The 4,426-nt window shown below is 47.8% G+C and overlaps 1 protein-coding gene across 1 annotated transcript in view; it reads right to left on the bottom strand.

Annotated features, from left to right (window-relative positions):
• Positions 1 to 4,426, bottom strand: part of EIF3K (eukaryotic translation initiation factor 3 subunit K) — an 18,304-nt gene that overhangs the window by 11,095 nt on the left and 2,783 nt on the right. The window contains exon 3 of the mRNA XM_003796157.3: positions 2,509 to 2,629. Coding sequence (XP_003796205.1) covers positions 2,509 to 2,629 — 121 coding nt within the window. The remainder of the gene's footprint in view (positions 1 to 2,508; positions 2,630 to 4,426) is intronic.

Below are 4,426 nucleotides of genomic sequence, written 5' to 3'. Positions count from 1 at the left end.
AAAAAAAAAAAAAAAAACCCTGTGGAAAATGGAGCAGTTTATCTCTATTGCAGATATATACAGATGGGAGAAAGGACGTTTGTTGCAGTGATATTTGTAATGGCAAAAGGTGAGAAACAACCTAAGGGTCAAATTATGGGGACAAAGAAATAAACAGTGGCCCATTCATACACTGTGACCAATTCTACACTTACGAAACTGATATGGAGTACCTGACACTGAGATGTGAAAACAGCAAGGCATATAATGATGCATGTGATTCCCTGCCACAGGTGAACGCACACACCTGCATTTACACATCTAGAGAATACTATTTGTGGAGGTCCGTAAGTTGCAACTATTGCCTCCTAGGAAAGGAGTGGGGGGGGAGTGCTGTGGGATGGGTAGGGAAGAAGCCTTATTTTCTCACTGTATATGCTTTCTTATGTTCAACCATAAACCACATATATATATATCTTTTTTTTTTGAGACAGGGTCTCACTCTGTTACCTAGGCTAGAGTGCTGTGGTATGATCTTAGCTTACAGCAACCTTAAACTCTTGGGCTCAGCCTCCCAAGCAGCTAGACTACAGGCACCTGCCACAACAGCTGAGTACTGGCTAGTTTTTCTATTTTTATTTTATTTATTTAATTTTTTGGAGACAGTCTCACTATGTCACCCTTGGTAGAGTGCCGTGGTGTCACAGTTTACAACAACCTCAAACTCTTGGATTTAAGCTATTCTCTTGCCTTAGTCTCCCAAGTAGCTGGGACTATGGGTGCCTGCCACAATGCCTGGCTATTTTTTTGTTGTAGGTGTCATTGTTGTTTAGCCAGGCTCAGTCTAGGTTCAAACCCTCCAGCCACAGTGTATGTGGCTGGCACCCTAACTAGTGAGGTATGGGTGTTGAGCCAGTTTTTCTATTTTTAGAGATGGGGTCTTGCTCTTGCACAGGCTGATCTGGAACTCCTGAGCTCAAGTGATCCACTCACCTTGGCCTCCCAGAGCGCCAGGATTACAGGCATGAACCACCATGCCTGGCCCACATACTTATTTTTTAAAAAGCCACTTGAACACCCTTAGGTGAAGAGACAATCTCTCAGTAGGCAGGAACCCTGATGGACACACCTGACAGAGGGGGTTTAGTATGGCATTTCTCAGCTCAGCCACCAATGAATAGGCAGTATGACAGCTGTGGGCACAGGGCCCAGCCACCTGCCTTATAAAGCACAGGTGGGGGACTTCCAGGTTTGTCAAGTGGTCAAATGAAAGTTGTAAGCCCACCTGGACCAGCCATAAAAACAGCAGGTCAAGGTGGGGGAGAGTGAGATCACTGATTTGCACTGAAAGCCAACTCTGTGTAGGTACTGAGGACACATATGAGTGAAGCTTCCGCTCTCAGGAGCTGATAATCCAGTCTTCATGTCCCCTGCCACTGCCCATGCCCCTTCCAGCCTCTCTGGCCTCTTGCCTGTTTGCTGTCAGCTGGGATTATCAGGGAAATCTTTCTAAAGCACAAATGTGCCTGTATGGCCCTGCTTTTTTTTTTTTTTTTTGAATGAGTCTTACTTTCTCACCCTCAGTAGAGTGGTGTGGCATCATAGCTCACAGCAATCTCAAACTCTTGGGTTCAAGTAGTCCTCCTGCTTCAGCCTCCCAAGTAGCTGGGTCTACAGGCTCCTGCCACCAACACCTGTCTACTTTTTCTATTTTTAGTAGAGATGGGGTCTTGTTCTTGCTCAGGCTGGTCTGGAACTCCTGAGCTCAAGCAATCTAGTCACCTTGTCCTCCTGGAGTACTGGGATTACAGGCATGAGCCACACCTGGCTAATGGCCCTGCATTGTTTTTTTTTTTTTTGAGACAGAACCTCAAGCTGTCCCCCTGGGTAGAGTGCTATGGCATCACAGCTCACAGCAATCCCCAACTCCTAGGCTCAAGCGAGTCTCCTGCCTCCGCCTCCCAAGTAGCTGGGACCACAGGCATCCGCCACAATGCCCAACTATTTTTTTGGTTGCAGCCATCATTGTTGTTTGGCGGGCCTGGGCTGGATTCAAACCTGCCACCTTAGGTGTATGTGGCTGGCGCCGAGCCCCTGCATTGTTCTTTACAGTTCCCCAGAGCTACGTGGGTCTGACCACGTTCCACTCTGGATCACTCTTTACTATCCCTTCCCCTAACTCCTGTTTCAGATGTCCTCCCCTCTAGAAAGCTTCCCCTAATCTCCCAGCCAGGTCAGGTGCCTCCTCTGACCCCTGGGACCCCAGACCTGATCAACCTGACTAGTGACCAACTAGGTCACTGATGGAGCATTTGCCTGTCTCAATGGACAGTTAGGAGCTTCATGAGGGTAGGGCCCAGGCCTTTCTTAGTCACCACAGTGTCCCAGTGCTGCCCAGCAGTGGACCATTCCCAGAATAGTAGGCATTTGGAGTCCTGGGATGAGTGTACAGACCATCTCCCTGTGAGTGTGTCTACCTTGACCCCCACCCCCTCATGTGCCCCCTGCACCCCACAGCTGGAAGTGTACATGCGCCTGGTCGATCATGCACTTGCACAGGGTAAAGTCGGTGTGGGGTAGGTTGGTGAGGGCCTTCAGCAGGATCTGGGCAGTGACCGTGGTCTGGAAGAAGGCTGGGTTGAACTGGTATCTGAGAAGGGAACAAGAGACACAGATGGCAACACTGCTAGCACCAAGTCCCCAACCCTTAGCAGGTGCCAGGAAGGATGCCTGGGCTCCAACCCCAACCACAACACTTTCTGGCTACATAAGTAGAACCTCCTCAAGCCTACTTTTGTGGTCTGTGAACAGGGACAGTTAATCCCCACCACTACCCATACGGTAAACATTGGTAAGTGATTCACAAACAAATTAGTATGGAAGTTACAGTCTGGAGTAATGGTTAAGGCTCTGGAGCCAGGCTGCCTAGGTTTAAACTTCCCTGCTGAAGGTGGGCACCATGGCTTTCATCTGTAATCCCAGCACTCTGGGAGGCCAAAGCAGGAGAATTGCTTGAGCTCAGGAGTTCGAGATCAGCCTGAGGAAGAGCAAAACCCCATCTCTTCTAAAGGTAGAAAAACTAGCTGGGCATGGTGGCAGGTGCCTGTAATCCCAGCTACTCAGGGGGCTGAGGGAGGAGGATCATTTGAGCCCAAGAATTTGAGGTTGCTGTGAGCTATGAGGATGCCAGGGCACTCTACCCAGGGCAACAGAGTAAGACTCTGTCTTAAAACAAATAAATAAGTAAAATTCCCTGCTGAGTAATCATGGACTGTTTCCTTCTTTGCTAATGGAGATGATTATAACCACATCTACCTCATGGGGGCATGACAGCAATTAAGTGAGTTAATACATAACTCACTATGCATAGCAGCTAGCACGTGGTGGGCACTCATCAATCAGAGGAAATCACTAATAACAATCTAAACCACCACACAAACACAAGCGTTATCTCCATTTTACAGATGTGAAAAGCAAGGCTATATAATCTGCAAAAATTACATGGCAATAGTGTCAAGAAAGCACTGATGGGGAAGAACCTGAATGACCATCAAGAAGGGAATAGATTGAGGAGGACAGAGTCACAGTGGAACACTACACAGCAATGAAAATAAACAATGTAGCCAGACCAAAAATGACACAGCAATGACAATAAACAATGTAGCCATACCAAAAAAGGATAGATCTCAGAAATTCAGAGCTGAGAGGAAGAAGCCATATGCAGAGAACATCAGGCTGTATGATTACATTTGTGTGAAGTTCAAAGCAGGCAAACCTGAACTAAGCTGACCCAGATACATGCATATGTTGTAAACTATCACATACAGCCAGAACATGAGAGCATGACAGTGATGAGGGTGGGAAGATGGGGAGGTTGTTGGCAAAGAGAATATGGGGCAAAGGGCTTGTGGCATCAGGAACACTTTTCACCATGGAAGACAATTTCATGAGGGTTCATTTACCATGGTTTGTTTAACTGTGTATTTTTTTTGGGGGGGGGGGCAAGAGTCTCAAGCTGTCCCCCTTGGTAGAGTGCTATGGCATCACAGCTCATACCAACCTCAAACTCTCAGGCTTAAGCAATCCTCTTGCCTCAGCCTCCAAAGTAGCTGGAACTACAGGCACCTGCCACAATGCCTGGCTATTTTTTTGTTGTAGTTGTCCTTGTTGTTTGGCAGGCCCGGCCTGGGTTTGAACCTCCCAGCTCCAGTGCATGTGGCTGCTGCCCTAGCCACTGAGCCACAGGTGCTGAGCCTGTGTATTTTGTTTTATGTACTATCCTACATATTATTAATTTTTGTTTAAAGAATAGTTAAGGCCGGGCGCGGTGGCTCACGCCTGTAATCCCAGCACTGTGGGAGGCTGAGGAGGGAGAATCGCTGGAGCTCAGGAGTTCGAGACTCGCCTGAGCGAAAGTGAGACCCCGACTCATGAAAAAAATGGAAAA

The sequence above is a fragment of the Otolemur garnettii genome, unplaced genomic scaffold (assembly GCF_000181295.1).
Source record: "Otolemur garnettii isolate 467f Iridium unplaced genomic scaffold, OtoGar3 scaffold00100, whole genome shotgun sequence".
Classification (NCBI taxonomy): domain Eukaryota; kingdom Metazoa; phylum Chordata; class Mammalia; order Primates; family Galagidae; genus Otolemur; species Otolemur garnettii.
Note: the sequence above shows the minus strand (reverse complement) of the source record. Positions and strands in the feature narration are given on the sequence as shown.